The sequence below is a fragment of the Sesamum indicum genome, linkage group LG9 (assembly GCF_026168435.1).
Source record: "Sesamum indicum cultivar Baizhima isolate 11 linkage group LG9, ASM2616843v1, whole genome shotgun sequence".
Taxonomy (NCBI): domain Eukaryota; kingdom Viridiplantae; phylum Streptophyta; class Magnoliopsida; order Lamiales; family Pedaliaceae; genus Sesamum; species Sesamum indicum.
In genome coordinates, this window is record NC_142665.1 from 9352634 (window position 1) to 9375699 (window position 23066).

The following is a 23066-nucleotide window of genomic DNA, read 5'->3' on the forward strand; positions in this document are numbered from 1 at the left end:
AAGAAACATTATCTGTTTTGAGAAATTACCAACTAAAGCTCAATTCTGGGGAGTGCACATTTGGAGGGAAAGGGGACGCTTCCTAGGATTTATGGTCATCCAAATAAGAATAGAGGCCAACCTCCTCAAGATCAAGGCCATTCTGGAGATGAAGGCACCCTCCAACATTAATGAAGTACAAAGGCTAACTAGAATGGTAGCAGCACTCAGCCATTTTATCCCCAAGTAGGCAGAAAAGAGCTTGCCCTTTCTCAAAGTTTTACGGAAAGCGAAGAATTTTGAATAGAATGATGCATGTTAGCAAGCTTTCAAAGAGCTCAAATGATATTTAGCGGGACTCCTCTACTGGCGAAGCCTTCTTTAGGGGATACCATCTATGTGTTTTTATCAGCCACCCCAAACTATCAACTCTGTCCTTATTCGTGAAGATAATGGGAAGTACATGTTAATCTATTACGTGACCAAAGTACTTAATAGAGCAGAAGGATGATACACCCTTATAGAAAAAATGGCCCTCGCAATGGTCATCACTACTAGAAGACTACGTCCGTATTTTCTTTCGCATCCTATTGGAGTAAAAACTTACGTGCCTGTGAAACAAATGCTAGGTAAGCTAGATACATCAAGCCGATTGGTAAAATGGGTGATAGAATTGAGTGACTATGATATCTATCTACCTCGAACTACCATCAAAGCCCAGGTTTTAGCCGACTTCATCTCGAGACAACAGGAATATCTAAAGAAGGCACCCCTCAAGTCGAAAAGTAGCTATTGCATGTAGATGGATCATCCACGATTCATGGTAGTAGGGCAGGCATAGTTATTCAGCCCAACAAGAAGAAATAGAATTCGCTGTCAAGTTCAGGTTTAGGGCTTGCAACAACGAGGTTGAATACGAAGTCATCATAACAAAAGTCTTAGAATGACGCACGAAGTGGGAGCTAGATGCCTAATAGCTTATTTAGATTTGCAATTAATAGTTAAATAACTGGAGGGCTCATACGAAGCCAAGGAAGAAAATACAATCCAATATTTACAACAGATAGCAGAATTAAAGACAGGGTTGGAAAATTTTCAAATTGTCCAAATTCCAAAGGAAGAAAACATCAAAGCTGACTGCTTTCCCAAATTGGCTAGCGCTCTAGAAGATTTTAGGAAGAAGCATATTACCATATAGTACCTCCCCAAGTCTCACAGGTCGCCTGTGACCTGTGGACGACGTGTGGGCGACTAGCTGATAGATGTGTGGAAAGCGAGTACCAACCTGGAGAAGCACCTATGTTGCAAGTTGTGGTACGTAGTTATATAATATTATATATTTTATTTTAGATATTTTATTAACAACACAAGGCTCATTATTTTTCTACAATTTTCAGGCAAATGAGGTGAATGCCTTTGAAACTTTATGTCGATCTAGACCACCAAATTGAAGGATATAGTCAATTGGTGGATAGATTTGAACATGGGTTACATATTATCAAGGAAGCTATAACCCAAGAATCACAACAAATTGCTTCTTCATCCGATGATGGTCCTACATCCCACAGGCAAAGAACAAGTCCTAGCCGAATGTCTACTGGTTCAGTTGAATGTCATGATATTAGGGTGGATATAGCTGGTCCTTCTATAGTATATCCACCTCAAGATTATTACGTGCCTCAACCACCTCATGATTATTGCATGCCTCAACCGTCTCAAGACGAATGGTTTTAATTGACTCAATATATGCAAAATCAAATAGAAGATTATTCTCTTGACCTTGGTCTTGGTATTAATCAACCATATACACAAGGATATAATATTTCACCAATTCCATTTCCATCATTTGGTGCATATCGTGATTGGAGTCAAGTTCCGCAACAACATCAAGTCGATTCGGTGGTTATGAAAATGAAGCGTAAAATGAGCCAGTTCAAAATGTGGGCTAGGAAATAAGAAGATCTCGGCGTCAACGCCACAGATGGAATTGTGGAACGGGTGGACATTTTTTATATATGTAATTGTATAGTTTATTGTAATTTTTTACAATTGTAAAACAAATACACTATTACATTTGTACCCTTAATTGTAATTTTTTAAATTAATGCAATGTTAATTTTATAATGTTTTGAATTTTAATATATTGTTAAAAATTAATTATATATAATTAAATTATACAAATTTATTTAAACGAAAAAAAAAAGGCCAAGTCGTGATTCTAGATCGCGACTTGGCACCTTTTCCATTTTTCTGCATTTATTTGTTGACAAGTCGCGATTTGACGTCATATTTTTATTATATAATTAAATAAAATTATAATAATATAATTTTTTTTAATAATAAATTATTAAATAACTCGAATTTTCTCTAACTAAACCATGTTTTATATTCTCGCTTAATTTAACGGCTCCCCTCGCTCGAGTCATCCTATGTTTGTTTCGTCCAATAAGTTGTGGACATGTATGGATTAAGCTAGGTAGTGACTGACTGGTGTCGGTTACATGGCACGTGGCTGGTGGACGTTGGCTGGAAATTTTGGTGCACCGGGAGTACGCGGTGGGGTTAGGCTTTTTTTGGAAGTTAATACGTTTCTTGTCGTATCTGCTGTAACGGCACGCCCCCGGTTTTGTTTTGACAGTTGAACGTTGGATCATAGGTGGGAGAGTGTGTGACCTTGTGCTTTTCGGACCACGATATTGCTACCTAACCTCAAGAAATCTGAACCATTCATTGTGAATCATCTGCCGCTTTTCCCATTGTGGGACCACCTCTTTGTGTGAGCAAAATTTGGAATAGGAATTTAGGCTTGTCAATAGGGGTGTGTACTATTTGGTTTATCAATCGGGTCTCGAATGGATTAAATTTTTGATTCGTACTGAATATGGAATAATAAATTTAATTTGGTATTTAGTTATTATTTTTTAAAAATTTGATAATTCGATTGGTTTTAAATTGCTTGAATATGAATTTTTTGAAAGCAAAGATAAATATATATTATATTATAATTTTCTAAATATACATAAATTATATTATAAATTTATATTAATATAAATAAACTTAATTTTATTCAAATTTTAAATAAAAGTTACTATCTTTATTTTGTTTTAAATTTTAATTTTTTAAAATATGACTTGTTCGGTAGAAAATCAATTCCAATCTAAATAAATTCGATTTTTATCATTTCAAACCGACTATTTCGATTTTAATATTTGGTACGTCATTCGTCATACCAAAACATCGATTAATCAATTTTTTTTAATTTAATTAATCAAAATTAACATCCTTCGTGGTAATTGGCCCCAATATCCATTTCATTTGGGGTGAATTCGAGTCTTTTCACGAATAAATTTAAAAGTCTAACATTATAAATACGATCGGATCCGAGCAGATCTTTAGTTTTATAGTGGAACAACCCCGAACCCGTATCGGCTATCTATATCTTTTTTATTAAGAAAAAGCACATCTTTGATAATTTTTATTTTTTTGATTTATCAATTTTAGTTTAATTTAAAGATTTTGCAGCCACCAAAAAAAAAAAAATTGCCATGATTCTTAACTTTTATCCAAGCAAAATCAGTAACTCCTATTCAAAGGTTTGTTTTTAATATTTTAGATTTTAGTGAGAGATAATTATTTCTTATGATTATTTGCAATTTTGGATGCTATAAAATTAGATAAGTAACGTGCTTCAAGTTTTAGTGATTGTTTAAATTATTATAATTATTTATTATTTTATTAAATTCCTTTTAGGTATATATATATATATATATATATATATATATATATAATATCTAAAAACTAGACGAATACAATGAAAATACCTGAAAATCTATTCCAATCTATACTATATATTAAGAGAAATTGCGATTTTTGTGTCTTATTTTTTATCTTGTTTTTAGTTAATTTATATTTTTATTCATTAATTTAACTTCTCATTCCTTAATATCTTTTGATAGCTATTTTATTTTTATTTTTTTTAATTTTCATGTATCTTTTTGGTTATTATTTTTTTTATAAATTTTTAATATCAGTGGACATGATGACCTCCATAACTGGGGGTTCAATTCATCGGCGTAAGTCATAATGACATCCAAGTCCATGTCATAGGGTTGCCATATGAACTGTAATAAATACAAAGATATAAATTAATACGCATTTAATTCACGATATAAATGTACGTATAATATTAAAAATAAGTTACCTGATCCACCTGCATCTCATCCAATATTTCTCGTATGACTCGGACAGTTCCCCATATTGTGGTGGTGAAAGTGTGCTGACAATTTCAAGTAGCACCTTATGGTGCTGCTGGGAGCTATGGATTGTTGTCCATTTGCACTTGGCTCATAAATAGTCGTTGAGCACCAAGTTCAGGACAAAGTGGTGTAATCTGTGACCATGCCCAAATCTGCACGAACAATACAAATATGTGTTATTAATAAATATTTATAGCAAAAATATTGTGTAAGAGTTATTAAGTAAATTTTACCTGTAGCAATTGCAGCGTGCCACCAATTGCCATTGCCGCTTTGCCTTTTGTGCTGACATTGCATAATTCGCGATATAAAAATGCTAGCACAGCACTCTCCCAATTATAGTTTCTCGTTGTTTCTATATCTTCTAATTTTGAGAGATATAGTAATGATACATAGTTACCTGAGGAATTTGGGCACATCAATCCCCCCAATAGAAGTAATACAACAGCACGGGCGTACTGGATGACGACATCGTGGGGAGTGTTATAAGGGATCTCGACCGCCGCCAAATGAGATGTAATTACGGACGCCTGTAGTCTCGAGCCCTTCAACGCATTTGCATCCGGGCTAAAACCTATGTAAGTAAGGCAATATTCCTACCATTGTTGTGTTGTGTGGTCGAGATCAATTCCAGTCACCGGCTCACCGTCTATTGGGAGTGCCCATATTATGCAAAATTTTATGACAAAAACGAATGCAGACTTGATGTGGGAATGCTTTTCAAAAATAAAGAAGCTTTAATCGAGGCGGTGAGAGATCACTCGATACAATATGCCCGACGCGAGTATTGGGTAGCTGAGAGTTCAAAAGCCAAGTGAAAAGTATTGTGTAAGCATAGCACCGAAGGTATATATATATATTTGTTGTATATGTATAAGCATACAAAATTATTCGACTGATTCATGTTTATTTTTTTCAGATATGTGGTGTAGATGGGAGCTGTGAGGCATTTTCAAACAAAAAATGGGAAGGTGGACAATAACAAAATACAGAAGGGACCATACATGTATATTGCATCAAATGTCCCTCGAACACAGTAATTTAGATAAGGTTTATGTTGCATCTTTACTGTTACGACAGGTAAAATGCAACCCATTGTACGGAATAAAGCATGTCATCCAGACTGTGAAAGACCATACCGGATACGATGTACCATATCAAAAGGCATGGTACAGTTTGAAGATGGCACGTGAGATGGTTTATGACACATGGGAGAGCTCCGTTCAAAAATATAATCTAGGAACGATTGTTGAATGGCAACACAAAGCCCGCGACACATCAACCGGTGCATATGTGATAGGGTACGTATTTTGGGTGTTCAAGTCGTGTATTGAAAGGTTCCAACACTGTCGCAACCTTATCAGTGTAGATGGGACCCATCTATACACAAAGTACAAGCACAAGATGTTGATTGCTGCTGCCATGGATGGAAATCAACAGGTACTCCCTCTTGCTTTTGCAATTGTCGATGAAAAATCACATTTATCTTGGAAGTGGTTTTCTTAGACAATTGAGCAGACACATTATACGGGGGCAATGGGGTATCTGCCTTATTTCTGACCGCCATGTTGGTATCACAAGAGCTGTACGTGAATGTCCGAATTTCGTGCCACCTAACAGCATGCACCGGTATTGCTTGCGGTATGTGTGTTCCAATTTCAACAGTAAACACAAAAATGTTGTGTTGAAGAATCTTTGTTGGAAAGCTGGCTCTGAATATCGTATCAGAAAATTCAATCGCATTATGGAGGAGATAAAGAGCCAGAAACTAGAGGCGTTTTTTTAGTGGTTAGATAAGATCGATAAGGAAAAATGGACAGCATCACATGATGGTGGATGGCGATGTGGAATTCTGACGTCAAATATGTCGGAATGCATAAATGGAGTATTGAAAGGCGCTCGCCGCCTACTGTTGACAGCAATTGTTGAGATGATGTTTCAGCGTAGTGTCCATTATTTCCGTGAGAGGTTAACGAGAAGTTCTGTAATGTTGGCCAACAACCAACTGTGGACGGATTTTGCACATAATATGTTCACACGTTGGCATGAAAATTCTGTTGAAATATCGTTACCAAATACCATCAGTTCCAACAGTCCGCCTCGGTTGTTACAAGACATCACAGCGGACATGGAATGAACACCCATGTTGTCAAAATTGCGAACCGAGAATGTTCTTGCAGCAAATGCACGCAATTTGGTATTCCTTGCAGTCACGTTCAAAAGGTATGCGCTGTTTACATGATTAATGTTGCATCAATGGTGAAGGATTATTACGATATAATGGCTTATAAGAATACATATTCTAAGACATTTGAACCTGTGCATTTTGAAGATTATCGGGATGTACCGGGATTTGAGTTGGTCCACAATCCTACTATTCGCATCTCTTCGCAACACGTATTTACAACAAGATGGATTAGGCGCAAACGCGTGCACGACAACAAGCCCAACAAAGAAATTTTTCAACACAATCAGATGTGCCAGTACCAGATTGCCAGGATTAATTGTATACTTTTTGTATTTTTTACAATTGTAAAAAAATGTACACTTTTACATTTATACATTTAATTGTAATTTTTAAATTAATACAATATTAATTTTATAATTTTTTGAATTTTAATATGTTGTTCAAAATTAATTATATATAATTAAATTATACAAATTTATTTAAACAAAAAGAAAAGGAAAAAGGCAAAGTCGCAATCCAAAATCACGACTTGGCACCTTTTTCATTTTTCTGTATTTATTTGTTGATGAGTCGCGATTTCTCGTCATATTTTTATTATATAATTAAAAAAATTATAATAATAAATTATCAATAACTCGAGAAAATCTAAGACTAGCGAAACTTAATCAACAGAGAGAAAATCACATTAATATCATTAAGCCAAAAACATTTAGTACGGCATAGTTAGGCCGCCATCTCTTCAAATTTGGTGTATTACATGTCCATGATCCGTGATTTAGGAATTACATCAATACATATTTGATGAGTGTCCTCCACATTTTGTACATAATGAATATCTTTAATGAAAGATAATTTAGTTACTGCGCACTTCAGATCCACGCCCTTCTGACCAACCGGGTCAAATCAGTCGACACCCGGACCCGAATACCCATTTGAAGACCTAGGCAGCGAGCACCGTCCGATATAGGATGAGGGCTAGTAGGATAAGGCCACGTGGCCTATTCAATAGTATCCACATAAGCTCTATAAATACCTTAAGACGCCATATTTCTATCTACTCTTCTAATCGCATATTTTTATCTCGATCATACTAACTTGAGCGTCGGAGGATCGTTGCCCAAGACATACCTGACGAGCTTAACATTTGTGTTTTATTCTCAGGGACCCAATACTCGATCTTGGAGGAGTTAGCAATCTGTTTAGAGATCAGTCTTTGAGATCATTGAATTCGAGCAAGATCAATATTGTATTATTTTCCTATAAAAAATAGATCCCTCCGTATATTAAATAATTGTTTTGCCAACTAAACTCCTATTATACATCTTCACATGCTAATCAATGTAATTAGGTATATTTGTACTTTTGTAAGGATAATTTTATCAGAAAAAAGTTTATTTGACCTGCAATAAATCTATATTGAGTGAATCGAGGTAAATATGAATTTTCATTCAATTTTTTTTACTGATATCAATAAATTCAATTGATTTTGACTAATAAAGATATCTATTTGTTAAACTAAAATAAATATCACGAGTAATAGATATAATTTTTTAAATTATAAGAGATTTACACGTAATTATATTAAATGTTAAGAAAAACAATGCAATTATCTCAAATAAAATATGGATTTAGTGAGAGAAAATCCCAAGATGAGGAGAGAGAAAGTCCAAGATTAGCAAAGTTAATCAACAGAGAGAAAGTCACATTATGATTAAACCGGAAAGGTAAAGGAAAAATTACACTCTCCTCTCGTATGACTTGGTGCAGTTATATATAAAATTTTTGTGATTTGAAAAATCATATATAGCTTTTTTGAAATTTGATTACGTCTAATAAATAATTTTTTTTTGTTAATCTAAATTCACTGAATTAATAATATTAATAAAAAAAATTGAATGAAAATTTATGTTTATTCTCGATTAACTTACTACTAACTTATTGCAGGTCAAATAATTTTTATTGAATTAAATTATTCTTATAACGATGAAGGTATACCTCCTCACATGCATTAATTTATGAAGACGTATAAAGATAATTTAGTTATAAAAAATTTATTTGACATGCAATAAGTTAATAAATAAGGCAATTTGGGGTAAATATAATTTTTTTTCTAATTTTTTTTAATACGAGTGAATTTGATGAATTTTGACTAATAAAAAAATTTATTTATTAAATAAAAATAAATTTTATAGATATTAAATATAATTTTTTAACTTATAAAAAATTTAAATGCAATTATTTAATAAATTTCAGGCTAAAGAAGTGTAATTGTTCCAAAAGTAAAATATGGGTTTAGTGAGAGAAAATCAAAATCCCAAGATGAGGAGAGAGAAAGTCCAAGAGCCAGTAGGCCTTTATAAGCACATAGCACGGCGACCACCATTTCCCCTACAAGAGTGAAAAAACCAGCAAACTCTACCACCAAAAACAGAGAGCGTTCAACTTCAGCATTCGCTTCTCACTTTCGTCTCTCCCCCTTTTATGTCAATCCCCGCTTCTTGGATCCCTTTCTCTCGTCGTTCTTTCAAATTTTTGAATCATATTAACAGGGTTTGATTTTCTTGAATTTGGACTAAATTTCAAAGGAAGAGAGAGAAGCAAACCCCATAAGGGCGTCTTTGTTTTCTTGAAAGCCAGGTGATTCAGAACAGAGATCACTCTTTTATATTCGTGTAAAAAGCTTTGATTTTCGTCTGCTCAGAACTACCTGGGAGTGTCGTTTTTCTGTCTCTCAGGGTTTGGTTTTTGATTATCAAAAGGTTTGATTATTTGAGGAACCTCTTTGAATCCTTTGCTTGTGTAGAACGTTTAGGTCTTTTTACTTTGCTCTTCACGCTGAATTCTCCAGTTTTTGACCAAGAAACAAGGTGGTTGGTTTTCTGTCAGCTTTCTCGATTTCTCTTCTCCGTACGTAGTTGTCTGAATTCTCAGTTTTGCGAAGAATCAAATCCATGGCGGCGGCTATAGATATGTACAGCTCTAGCAGCTGTCAGGTTTTGTCCATGGATCCCTTCAGGGAAGAGCTTATGCAAGCACTTCAACCTTTTATGAAAAGTGCTGCTGCTTCTCCTCCTTACACTGCTTTAAGCCAAATGGCATATGATCAAACAGTTGGTGGAATTGGACTTAACCAAATCAGCCCATCCCAGATGCTGCAAATCCAAGCTCAATTTCAGCTTCAGCAACAGGAACTGCAGCACTCTCAGCTCACTTCTAAATCAAGTCAATCGCATCATCAGCAGAGTTCATTCTCAAGCTTTCTTGGCCCGAAGCCCGTCCTGATGAAGCAGCCAGGGTCTCCCTCAAAGCCCACGAAGCTTTACAGGGGAGTGAGGCAGAGGCATTGGGGAAAATGGGTTGCTGAAATCAGACTTCCTAAGAACAGAACCAGGCTTTGGCTTGGGACCTTCGACACAGCCGAGGAAGCAGCCTTGGCTTACGACAAGGCAGCTTATAAGCTGAGAGGGGAGTTTGCTAGGCTGAATTTCCCACACCTCAAGCATCAACTATTCCAAGAATTCAGTGGCTTCAAGCCTCTGCATTCCTCGGTTGATGCCAAGCTTCAAGCCATTTGTCAAAGCTTGGCCGATTCAAAGAAACAGGGGAATTCAAGAAATCCCTGTTTTGTCGCAAAGGTTGAACCTTTGACAGAAACTGGTTGTCCTAAGCTGGAAAAGGCATCAGATGATTCATCAAATTTCCGATTTAAGGATCTTGGATCAAGCGAAACTGTAAAGGTGGAGACCTCAGTATCATCTTCAGCTTATCCTTCACCCTCTGATGAGGTGTCGTCAGCAGGGTCGGGCTCGCCTGAGTCCTGTATCACTTTCCTGGATTTCCCAGAGCCTTCTTTCGATGAATGTGATAATTTTATGTTGCAAAAGTACCCTTCGGTCGAGATAGATTGGGCAGCTCTATGATATCAATGTAATAATAGTTAATGTTGATAACAAGTGCTTGTGTTTAGTTTTCTTGGTCTTGTAGGAGTCCACAGGTTTAGTTATGAGGTTCCGTTGTGGCATTTGCAATGGATTTTTAGACATATGCAGATGTCCTGAAAGGTGTGAAGAGTTTTATATCGATTATATGTAATTCAAGAATGTGTGAAGTCTTGGTCTGCAGGTGGTTTTTTTCCATGCATGACGATTGGAGCTGATTTGGTCTGAATGGCTGGTTGTATTAGTCTATGAAAACCCCTTGTAATTTTATTACCGTTTGTATAATTAAACTATGGTTTGCTTCTCAGTATCTTTCTTTGTACTATGCTTCTTTTGACGGGAAAAGACTTCATGATAGGGACGACCAACATAATAATCCTCATCGAGTAGGACAGGAAGAACGCTTATCGTTTGATGTGACTTATACCATTATAATTTGGAACTCGTTTCATACATGCAAGAATGTTTAGGTTTTCTTATGAAGATAAAGAATTGGATTGGTCGTTTATGATGTCCAGAGGACACATGGAGGTTCATTTTATGAAGAGCCACTGTTTCTTCTTCTTGCAAGATTGTCGCTATACCATGAAAGGCATTGTCTGGTGATGAAATCCCTCTTCTTTTCTTCTCATGGTTGCCTTGATGTTGTTACCTTTATCAACTTGTGTTAAATTATTCAAAGTAGTTGCAAGATGTTCCATGATCAAAGATTTTCGGAAATGATTCTTGAACTGTGATCCTTAGGCAACCTAGTTTACGAAATAACATTTCGGGTAAATTTTAACGAGGTCCCTTGAAATTTACCATAATTACAATTGTCTCGTTCTCTGAAAAATAATAAATATCCCCGATATTAACAATCATTTAACAAATACCCCTTATGACAGTCTATGATAGGAGCTATTTGTTAAACCGATAGTTAATTAACTCCAGAAATATATTTTTATTTCTTCAAATAACAACAATATATTTGTAATTATGACAAATATTAGGAGAGCATATTGTAATTTGTTCTTAAAAATTTTTATGAGGCAATTTTATGTCTCTTTTGCCGGTATAGAGTTGGAATAGATTGTATTACTTGGTTCTTTTTTTTTTTCCCCTTAAATTTTCGGGCAATTGCTATTAGGTGTAATGGTATGCAGAAATGAAGTGGAAATGGAACGAGCATTTCCAAGTCCATTCCTATATCTTGATTGGAATGCTTTACGTTTGAGAACACTTAATCTCATGGGAATTCTTATTCCCTTAGACATGGGATTAACCATTCCCTCCCCCAACCATGTTATGAGCTATTCCCAACATCTAGGAAATGAATGTAGCACCCCCTTCGCTACAAGGCTATATCCTCCCTAAACGTCATACTTATAATAATCCCTATGTTCATATATATAAATTTGCATACGTAATCCCAACATATCATAGCAAGTATTATAAACCTACAATATTATATATATATATATACATATCAAACACCACAAGGTGATTCACCACAAGTAATCCGTACAATTATATATTATAATTTTTGGGGCGTCACAATTCTCCCCTCCTAATAAAAATTTCGTCCTCGAAATTTAACTAATTAACGGCTCAGACAATAAATATGGGTATTTTCTCTCATGTCCTCTCCATCATTCAACAAACTGTTGCACAAAGGGGTTCATTTTTGGTTGTGAGGCATTTCTATTTTGGGATTCTAACCCCTAATGTTCTGATCCTGAATCATGACCATGCACAGACTCTAATGACTCAGTTGGGCCAGCAGCGTTTTCCCTTGACGCTTCCATCTTATATGAAATACACACATTTGACTAGATCCCTAGTACATACCTCACATATAATATTACATTTCATCTACTACCCCAAGAAAATCTAATCCCTGCTCTGATACCACCTAATGTAGCACCCCCTTCGCTACAAGGCTATATCCTCCCTAAACGTCATACTTATAATAATCCCTATGTTCATATATATAAATTTGCATACGTAATCCCAACATATCATAGCAAGTATTATAAACCTACAATATTATATATATATATACATATCAAACACCACAAGGTGATTCACCACAAGTAATCCGTACAATTATATATTATAATTTTTGGGGCGTCACAATGAAAGTCTTCTTTTCTTTTTCTTTTTTCTTGTATTAATTTAATATTAAGTTTCAATCGTTATTAAAATTTGAGTATTTTTTATATCCTGTATTAAAAAATAATTATGTATGCACGGTAAGAAAAGTGATATTATTTTAGTATTTAATTATTTTATTCATTCAAAACAATTCTTTAATTCAGTATTGAATAAATAATGGTAGATGCATTGATTAAATACATAAGTCCATCTAAATGTTCGAATGATTTTTTTTATATTTTGGTAGAAAAATATCATCTATATGTTTAACAAGTCAATGAACTATTTATTATGTAAATAAATAATATATATATTCAATAGTATATGAGATGTTTTATAAATTTTCTTATAACCTTTAGAAAATATTTTGAAAACACTATTGTTATATAATTGAATTCAACATACTCAATAAAATATAAATAAATATTTTTTAAAAAAATATGAAAGAGCAAATTTATCATAAAAATAATTTTATTTTATTACTAATCATTATTTTCTAATTATTAATTATATTAATGGAATCAACTAAGTAATGACAATTCTATCACCTTCTAGTTTATTGTCTATACCATCTATTCAAATGTGATTCATTCACTTCTTTATTCCATTCCTAAATTCATACTATTCCTATATACCCATATAAGTTAGAGCATGCATCACAAACCGTAGGATAGATTGTTTATAAAAATATTTACAAATTACTTATCAAAGATTGTATTACTTTAAAGAAAAAGATAAATTATGACAGGTTCTTCTAAAATTTTTAATAGTTAAAAATACCCTCTCGTTGTTTGAAAATTTACAAATACTCCCTAAAATTAATTGTGGTCTAACAAATATGCCCCTACAATGGACTGTCATGACGGAGTAATTGTTAAACGGCCATTAATTTTATGAGAATATTTATAATTTTTCAAACAACGGGATATTTATAATCATGACAGATTTCAGGGGCTCATTGTAATTTACCGTAAAGAATATTACTATTCTCTTTGCAGCCACAGGAAATTCTATCGAGATGCGATTGGCTTGTCCTAAACCAATTACACAATAAGTGTAATTCACCATGTGACTGATATATATCTAGGAGAGTGACCGATCACATGACTAATGTATTATACTTATTATGTGATTGGTTGGATTCGATCAAACCAACGAAGAGTCGGACATAGCATAATTAAAGTCGGACATGATACATATCAATATTTGATGTTTATAAAGGTGATACATGTAAAGAAAAGTTGGAAGATTTTGTTATCAATATGAAGGTTCTTGATTTTGTTATCTGCATAAATGTGCTGAAGATGAGGAACTGAACAGCAAGATCATCTTTATGGAGCCTCATCCTGATGGCAGAGGTAATAAAGACACCCTTATCACTTGAAAGCTTAGAGATAAGGAATTTGGACCAACTTGACAATATTGTCAAAAATTGTGCAGAAAGAAAATGACTGAAGAAAAAGGGCTTCATGGGTCATCAAGAATCTTCTTAAAGATGAGAACTGCAATATCGCTTACCTTCTTTATACCCCTAGAAGATTCCACAACTAATGTTATCAAAAAAACATTTCTTTTTCTAGTCTAGGATTGTCTTTTGTTGTTAAAGTGCTTGAACTCGAGGATAAAGAGGTGTGAAATGGTGTAAGAATTCTTGCAGCGTAAATTAGAGGTGACGAAAGAAAGGTGAATAAGCATGTTGATCATCCCTACTTTACACCCTTTGATGAGGTGGTTTGCTTCTCCTTTCTACACATTCCTACATTAGCCAACTCCTCACTTTTTAAAGCTTATGAGATGCTCACAAGTATTTGATGAAATTTTCAAAAATTTGAGCTTATAGAATCTAAAAATAAGTGCGACGAAAATTTTTTAAACTCGTTTTTTTTAAAAAAAAGGTATGAAGTGTAACATCCACAAATTTTTAATACAATATTGTGTGATTAATTGATAAATGTTCGCATTAGTTAATTAGTCAATAAATTATAGATTGAAATTAGAATATAATAAAACTTTAACTGAGTAAATTTTAGCTCATTATAATATTCAGAAAAAAATTATATAAATTATACAAAGTAAGGGACATAATGGAGTACTACTCCATTACAAATATTCACCAAAAGTATAAACGAGAAGTACTACTCCCTTACAATAAGTCACAAAATCATAAACAAGGAGTACTACTCCCTTACAAAAGCAAAGACGAGCTAAGATGGGAGACAAAGTCGGAGACGATAATCCAATGTGTCAAAAAGTTTTCTGCCACTACACTCGAATCATAGGTCCAACTAGCCCTGCAAATCAAGCTATACAAGCAATCCAACAGTTGCCACCAAAAATGGTGCACCATCAACAGATATAATGTGACAAAATGAGGGAGAGCTAACTGTACATTTGACACATGAACCTCAGCTCTCTCAACAAATCATGCTAAATAAGTTAAAAAATGAGCATCAAAGCAATAACTCTGTATGCACAAAATTGGGGTACAACCCAAGCATGCTCACAAGACAAAAAAGGTAAGAGTGCTCCAGAGAATACAGCCAAAAAATAGGAGCATAATCTATCTGCCATGAACAGTCCTGCAGTATCAGGCACGTAATACAGACAGAAATTTGCAATAAACATCAACACACAATCAACTACAACAAATAGAAATTTGCAGCCGTAGGCAGACAATAATGCAGTATCACAAGCAGTAAAATAAGCTATAACAAATAGAAATTCACAGCCGTAAGCAGACAACAATGAAGTAACAGAAACTAAGACAACCAATATCAAGAAAACTACTCAGGGGGGATCAACTACAATTTTGAATCGAATGTGTGGGAGACCGCAAGAATCAAGGTTGACAATACCTTTCGCTTTACCTGTGAGATGTTCCTTGGAGAGGATGCTAAATTGTTGAGATGTACATGCTTGACTAGACAGAAAATCCGCTACTTGGTTGCCTTTTCTAAAAATGTGAGAGATTTTATATTCAATTTCCCTCAGGATATTCCAAATTCTTTGAAGGATAATCTGATGGTTCCATGCCCCTTGTCGTGGTATAGAGATGAGCTTGATAATCACCATTGCGTCAGTTTCAATCCAAATATTGTGAAATTCATTTTCGATACATAGTTCACTCCTCTGTGTATAGCTCGAAGTTCAGCCTGGGTGTTAGATATCATGCCAAAGAGGTTCTTGAATGTAGCACCCCCTACTCGCTACATCTAATTATCACTATTTCACCCTTTCTTTAATTGAAACTCATTCTATAAGTAATTCCCTTTCAACCCATAAAATAGATTCTAATTTTATCAATATAATATATATATATCACAAAAGATAATGGATACCACCAAAAGTTTATATTTACCCTCACTAGATGTCCTCATGTATATAACCTCAAAGGAAGTAGTACCACAATTTAAAACACAAATCCCGACAAAAGACCAGAATATTTAACATCCAAACAACCAAAACTCTGGCTTCAGATGTCACGGCTGACCCACCTAATAAAGACTATGGCACGACTCGAGGTCCGATGTGTCTAGTCAATGTGACCTATCTCTTGAAAAGTACGTGGCAAGGAATGAGTTGCCTACTCAATAAGTATAGTCAATCAGTTTATATATATCATTTATCATATAGCAACATCAGATATAAGCAGTAATACATACTCACAACTGTAAATCAATCCTACGACATAATATTTAAAGTCGTTTATTAGCTAAGGTCCCACTTACTCTAGATGGAATACATCAGTTAATGATTTCGCCGGCCATCATCATCTCATCGTCATATCATATACAGCATAGGATACTCGTTGTATGTGATATCCTCACACTCTTTTACTTCAGCTGTGTAGCAATATCAGCACAGGACATCACAACAAACATGGTACCCCCACACCACCCTAGTGTGTAGCTAACAACATAGGATATTCCCTGCTGCCCGGAATACCCCGGTACCCTACGCGCCATGATACCTAGCTTAATTCACATATTTTTCATATCACATCATCATCAATCACGTTATCATAGACTATTGACTGTGTTCCCAACTAGGTAAGCATCATCTTTTATTTCAATTCACAATCATCATTTTATTCTTTATAATAATTACTTTCTCAATAATAACTCCCAATTTGATTTCATACAACAATCAATTATACGATCATCACATAATCATATCCCGCATGTCTCCACACTACCATCACATAACACATAGTATCAATTTCACCAATATTATGGTAATCTAACAAATAATCCATAACTAATTATATAATCAATCAATATACGAAATCCACGTATATAAATATAAAGTCAAGTTCACGATCACATCCAAGAACCAATATATATATATACAATACTACACATATAGCTATACATATAAATCCAATTAGCTATACTTACCTTAAATTCCAAAATGCTTCGATTTCACATGGGACTGCTCAATCCACTACTTTGTCGTCACGTCCTATAATAAATTATTATACGTATAATCAATATATTTAGAATATTATAAACTCTAAATAAAATATTATATAATGTTTGTACATTTTCTACCAATCTTTTAATATTCTATTTATATTAAGGTCCAACACCTGTTCCATTTTTTTTGAAATAACTACATTTTCTAAACTTCTCAAATATATATTTAATTTACCAAATAATTCATAAGAATTCATTTAATCAAACCCCTTATATATTTATAACTATCGTTTTTAATAACATCTGTAAATGAGATTTATCATTAAAACCTCATCTTCCCTTCTTAATAACATAATATTCTTTAAATATAACTTTTTGAGACATTTCTATGAATTTTCTACCAATTTATCGTTGTTATATAATTTAATTAAGCAACAATACATAGAATTATATATTTGGTTAATCATTCCGATGGAATTGTGTAAATTAGCTATAATAATAATTAAATCGAACAAACCTAATATTTTAATTAATCAACTATACCATTTTTATAATAAATGTGATATTTAATATGACACTAATTTAAATTGCCAAAATTATAAAATACTCCGATTAAATAGTTCACCACTCAATATAAACTATATTTAATAAAAGAACTAATTAAATCATATAAAATTATATAAATTAATATAAACTAAAATAATAAAATCCATACCTCTGTCTTCGACAATGTGTGTGTCCGTCGGTGTGTGCGTAAGGAGTGTGTGTATGAGTATGTGTAAAATGTGTATGTTTTAAAATGAGAATGGGTGAAAAGAGAGGCCCCACCGCCTCCACTTCAAACTCTCTCTCTCCTCACTCATTACATACATATATATATAGTATTTATATATATAATATTATTATTATTTTATATATTTAATTAAACTTTTCTCAAAATACCAATCACGTCCTTTTTTAAATTTCTTAATTAATATAATTTGGTTTCAAATATTATAACAAACTCCAATTTAATCCGTTCAAATTTTATTATATCCCAAATTCAGTCTATAATTTATTTACTAATTTAATTTAAATTTCTAATGATTACCAATTAGTCTTCCCATTATGTGAAAAATTATACGGACGTCGCAATTTATAACACTTCACAAAGTAACATGAAGTGTTTTTCCTCATCGGAAGACATATCCGAAGAATCTGTCTCTTCATCTCTATTGCTAACGAGTGGCCCATGATAATTCGGTATCATGAGGAGAATTAGTCCTCGAAGGAGGAGACGAGGTAATGTTGCCGCTTGATTCATCCATCTCTCTATTTCTGTTCAAAGGTATTGGTGAAATACCTTTATAATGCAAATATGCATTAATTGAAAGTCACCTACTACTCGATCACTTGCGGGTTTGTGCATCAACCACCATTATTTGACAAAAAAGAGGGTTGGCGACAAAGTGCCATAAATATTTTATTAGATAATAGTTATATTATTATAACGATTACATTACTTTGCCTGACGAATTGGATTTTGCATATCTTTAGCTCGATCAAGTTCATGCATGGGATTTGACTTTATTTTACCTAGCAATTTAAGTGCAGTTAGTGGTAGTTTGGCTATTAATTTTTGTTTACACGAAATTATATATTTTATGAAAATGAGTTTAACAAAATGATAAATTACTATTATGTTTGTTTATAAAAAATAAATTTAACGAAGCTGATCATTTTCGTTAAATTGTAAGTAAATGAGTTCAATGAAATGATAAATTAATATTATTTTTGTTTATAAAAATAATTTTATTGAAGCTGATCATTTTCGTTAAATTGTAAGAAAATGAGTTCAATAAAATGATAAATTAATATTACTTTTGTTTATAAAAATTATTTTACCGAAACTGATCATTTTCGTTAAATTGTAAGAAAATGAGTTTAATAAAATGATAAATTAATATTATTTTTATTTATAAGAATAATTTTAATGAAAATTGTCATTATTAAAGTACCTTAAATAAAAAATAAAGCCTCAAACAAATCATTAGCAATATTATAATCTATTATTTAAATAAATAAAAAGAAAGAACTAACATCATAGAGTACCAAGTCTTAACGTTACAAGTTTATAAAAAGACATATTTCAAATTCATGCATCCCATAAAGAAGTTTTTTTACTTGTCCAATCTCTCAATCCAAGCACGTTTGTCCGCATCACTCATCAAAAGAAACATTTGACGTCTCACCTTCAACACAAACTGATCTTGCGCTGCAAAGAACAAATTCCGCGGTAGTCCCTCCATTTTAGAAAGTGCAAGCATGCAATCTTCAATATCGTTGTTGGAAATTTTTGTCAGCTTCCGAGTTTTGGCTTCACTTCAAGCCGTTATGGCATCAATGCAAGTTTCAATTCAATTTGACCGATCACTTTACCCCCCTTTTCGCTGCACTCATCTTGTTGCTCTTGGAATTTTCCTAGCCCCAGATGAGAGTGGATTACCAGTATCCATTGTAGGATAGCTTACATCAACTTCATCATCGATATTGTTGTCGACAGGAGGCACGGCAAAGGAACGTGCAACATTGTCTGTGGCTACAGAAGCGGAGAACATCTCAGTACATAATCGAAATGAGGAAGATCCTTCTTTCTCAAGCTAAACTCTCTCGGATTCGCCTGCACAATCATTAATACTTTATTAATGTATGACAAGAAATTATGAATATATGCTTGAAAATAAAATGAGAAATGGCAGTCACAGTGCACGTAGTTGGATCCCAACCAAAACCAGTTCGTTTGTATACCGAATCATAAAACTTACGCCAAATCATCCAAAGCCTGTTAGCCTTACCTTTAAGTTGCGCAACAGTGTATTGTCTTCTATTATGTTCGTACAACTCGACCCCGATTCACGCCAAATTTGCTCACTAATTGTAGATGAGATAAAATGTCCTTTCTTTTAATACTCATACATCAATTCAACGAACAAAGACATCTGTGGCAGATCCCACCAAGCATCGTCAATTCGTGACCTTGGCTCTGAAGACGTAGCGCATGGGTCTTTCCCCTTTCGATTCATCTACCATGTTAAAGTCACAACGGATGTTAGTCAACATCTAAAGTATTAATAGAGTAACCAGTAAATAATCGAAAACAAGCAACAACAAATCTAAACTATATATAATTATCAGAGCTAATTTCTTCACAAGAAATGTAGGTAGCATTTGTTCACAAGATTTTCAGGATGGAAAATATTGTATCATAGGTTTCCAATCAATGTCCTAATTTATGTCTATGGTACCACTGAACGCATCAAAAGGGGATTTTATGTATGTATGAATGTATCTATATATACATGTAAACATACATAATACAAGAATTTTCTTTTAATATCACTCTATATTAAAAGAATACAAAATCAATCAATGTATTATAAAAATATAATAATTATCCAAACAAATCCAAATAATCTGTTTATTGGAGATTTTCAGGAAAAATTTTCCGGGGAGGATGGTGTAATTAACCAGAATGGTTAATGAAAAAAAGTGTATATATAGTTTTTTCTTACCATATCATCCAGATATTTGATCAATATTCTATATTTTATTCTTTAACAAATTGTGATTCATTTATTATAGAGAAGTGGAAAAATACAAAATAAAACAGAAGAAAGTTGTCACGTTTCTTTATTAATTTTTTGTGGGTTTTTAGTGTAATCTAACCATACTAACAAGGTTTGAACATGATAGAATGAATTAGTGATGGCTAGAGAAAGATAACAGCACTACTACTACAACCCGTTTTCGAAACTGACTACAGAATAGAGTTCACATTCTACTCTACTTTCTCAAAGAGCAATTGAACCCCCCTTTTTTCATCAAACTGACTACAGACCACCACTAACTACAACAACTATTTTCTGTAAAAAGGCTGAAACCAGTAGCATAAAACTTGGGAGATTCTTGCATAGGATACATTCACAAACAACAACAAAAATATACAAAATCACCATGCTACATTTAACTAGTATCATTCAAGACATATGTGATTTACTGTGAAAATGCAAGGAAGAAACATGCCGTCGTCTTCTCCGCCTTACCTACCCGTCCTTCCCTATCCTCCATTTCATCCACTAAAACACTCACCACCAAATCTGCTTAAAAAGAAAATCTATCGGGTACAGAGCTCACCTTATTTGGAGTGCCGCACTTTCTCTTCCTGCAAAGGACCACGTTGTTCGAGCCACAGGACTCGACGCTGGTGAAAAACGGATCGAACAGCGGGCGTGCAGAAGTGTCAGGGGAAGAGGAAGGAGGAGGAGCGCTGGTTTTGGTTGAGTCTTCAATAGAGAGGCATTTTGGGAGAGAAAGCAATTTTAATTGATTTGAAACAAGAAAAGACATAGCTGACATGATAAGACAAGTATGACACATTTGCTAATTAAACTGGATGACCAACCCAGGTAGACCTATAATTTCAAAAATTCAATATTAAAATAAGAATGCATTCTCAATGAAAATGGCTTGACCAATCAAAATTCCAACTACCCAAATACTAAAAAGTAAAAATACAACCAAACGAGCTCTTAGATACCTTCCCTCCTTCGATAATTTCTGGTCCCTCTATTCTTTCACGACCTCCAAGAGGTTTAGGGAGAGTGGTTAGTTCTACCTAACCACTGGAAAGGATTGCCAATATTTGGGCAATGTGAAGTCCAATGTTGGTCCATAGCATGAGAGGTATTTTTACATCGGCCTCCTCCTGGGCAATTATGGGATTTCCACCTCAACCTGCGCGAGTCAAAACCTGAACCAGTAACATACGGGGAGGGGTTCGAGAGTCATCTCATAAATTACATAACATTATTTTGGTACCTTCGCAAGCCCCTGTTGAAGGAAAAGGTGCTGAAGTTCGCGGGCCTCTCCCTGCTCCTCTTTCCATTAAAGGCTCCTTAAGTGATTCTCTCTTTTCCCTTTTAATTACTCGAGAAGAAGTTGGTCGAACTTCGAGAGATGAATGATGTCTTGCGATCAGAGTCTAAACAAAGATCAGCCAAGCTTTACCCGTCAACTTGATGAAGTGATGTCTATGGCTCAGCGGGATCGCCGAGCTGCTTTTGAGGTGGGCAGGGAAGAAGGCAAAGAAGAAGACTTCAGAGCAGGTCACGAGGTTGGTTTGGGGAAGGACGCACAAATTATATTCAGTCCTCCGAGTTTCAAGATGCCCTTTACCAGGTTTGCTTACAGGGGACCTGCGACTTCATGAAAACTTGCACCTTCAGAAAGGTGCTGGAGTCAAAGGCAACAGACTTCATGATCAAGGGCTTTGACAAATGCCAAGGCCAGATTTAGAAGCTTCAAGTGTTCGCTGAAGGTTTCGATCTTAGCTAACTAGACCTTGCTCTTGATGGGAATTTGGAGCCATATCCTGCAGAATAGGATGCTCCTCCTACTGAAGATGAGTTCACGGTCCTACTGGAAGAGAGCGAACCAGGAACTAACCCACATCTACACTCGATTCTAGGTCTCTAAGCCTTGTACTTTTGACTTACCCTTTTCTTTTTTAGGATGCTAAGTCAGGAACATTTGATTACCACATTTTCTATATGTATTTACAAACATTGTCTGAATTTACAAACATTGTGTGATGATCAATGGAAATCTTTTCTCATTAATTTCAACATTTCATATCAGGACCCCCCCTTTGCAGATCTAAGTCCGGTATGATCTTTTTATGATCTCTTTATCATTTAAGATTTTTTTGTGAGTGAGAAATCCTATGAACTTTTTCATCTCCCTTATGAGGAAGCCTTTCAGTTTAGAAATCCATAAGCAATCCTTTTCCAGATTGTTAATGCTTAAACTTTTTCAGGTTCGAAATTCACCAGCGATCTCGTTCAGATCCTTAATGCTTGGACTTTTCAAATTTAGAAATTCGATTGCGATCTTTCTCAGATCATTAGGCTGTGAGACCTTTGCAGGTTAGAAATCCATTCGTGATCTTTCTCAGACCATTAGTACTCGAACCTTTTGCAGGTCAAAAATCCATTTGCGATCTTTCTAAAGATCACTTTAAACTTTTTCAGGTTAGAAATCTGTTCGTGATATTTCTAAGATCACATGAACCTTTTTCAGGTTATAAATCCGTTCGCGATCTTTCTCAAATCACTTG

General features: G+C 34.2%; 1 protein-coding gene across 1 annotated transcript; it reads left to right on the plus strand.

Annotated features, from left to right (window-relative positions):
• The first annotated feature begins 8795 nt into the window (after positions 1 to 8795).
• On the plus strand, positions 8796 to 10671 carry LOC105171187 (ethylene-responsive transcription factor ERF060). Its single transcript, XM_011092218.3, has one exon. The coding sequence runs from the start codon at positions 9375 to 9377 to the stop codon at positions 10341 to 10343; it is 969 nt and encodes a 322-aa protein (XP_011090520.1). The 5' UTR covers positions 8796 to 9374; the 3' UTR covers positions 10344 to 10671.
• The last annotated feature ends 12395 nt before the right edge of the window (positions 10672 to 23066 follow it).